The sequence below is a fragment of the Crocuta crocuta genome, unplaced genomic scaffold (assembly GCF_008692635.1).
Source record: "Crocuta crocuta isolate KB4526 unplaced genomic scaffold, BGI_CrCroc_1.0 scaffold233, whole genome shotgun sequence".
In the NCBI taxonomy this organism is placed as follows: Eukaryota; Metazoa; Chordata; class Mammalia; order Carnivora; family Hyaenidae; genus Crocuta; species Crocuta crocuta.
Genome location: NW_027529526.1, coordinates 2,739,208 through 2,739,771, shown reverse-complemented (window position 1 = coordinate 2,739,771; position 564 = coordinate 2,739,208). Strand labels below are relative to the sequence as shown.

The 564-nt window shown below is 61.5% G+C and overlaps 1 protein-coding gene across 1 annotated transcript in view; it reads left to right on the top strand.

Annotated features, from left to right (window-relative positions):
- The window catches only part of OTOG (otogelin), an 83,972-nt gene extending 83,740 nt beyond the window's left edge, over window positions 1-232 (top strand). The window contains exon 56 of the mRNA XM_077761075.1: window positions 32-232. Coding sequence (XP_077617201.1) covers window positions 32-232 — 201 coding nt within the window. The remainder of the gene's footprint in view (window positions 1-31) is intronic.
- The last annotated feature ends 332 nt before the right edge of the window (window positions 233-564 follow it).

Below are 564 nucleotides of genomic sequence, written 5' to 3'. Positions count from 1 at the left end.
TACACAGTCGGCCTCACTGGCCTATCTCCAGGTGAACCTAGTGTCCTGCGATGGGAGATGCCCATCCGCCAGCATCTACAACTACAACATCAACACCTATGCCCGCTTCTGCAAGTGCTGCCGGGAGGTGGGCCTGCAGCGGCGCTCCGTACAGCTCTTCTGTGCCACCAACGCCTCCTGGGTGCCCTACACAGTGCAGGAGCCCACCGACTGTGCCTGCCAGTGGTCCTGAGACCTGGGGGCTGGGGCTGGCTAGACCACCTCTGCCACCCCCAGCTTCCGGCTGGCCCAGTGTGCAGGGGGAGGGGCCTGGGGAGTAGAGGGCCGGTATGTGCTGAGCATGGAATGACAGGCAGAGGCACAAAGAGTGACTAGAACGGGCCACACCCATACCGGCTCTTTCTCTAGCCTCCCTGTCCTACGTACAAGGAACATGCCACACCCAAGGGGTCAGGGAACTTGGCTCTGTCCTCGGCTGAGGTTTGGAATGGGTCCTAGATGGGGGACACCAGCCCCTGCATGGTTCTGGGGCTCCATGACTCTGGCTACAGGTGAAGAGGGTGA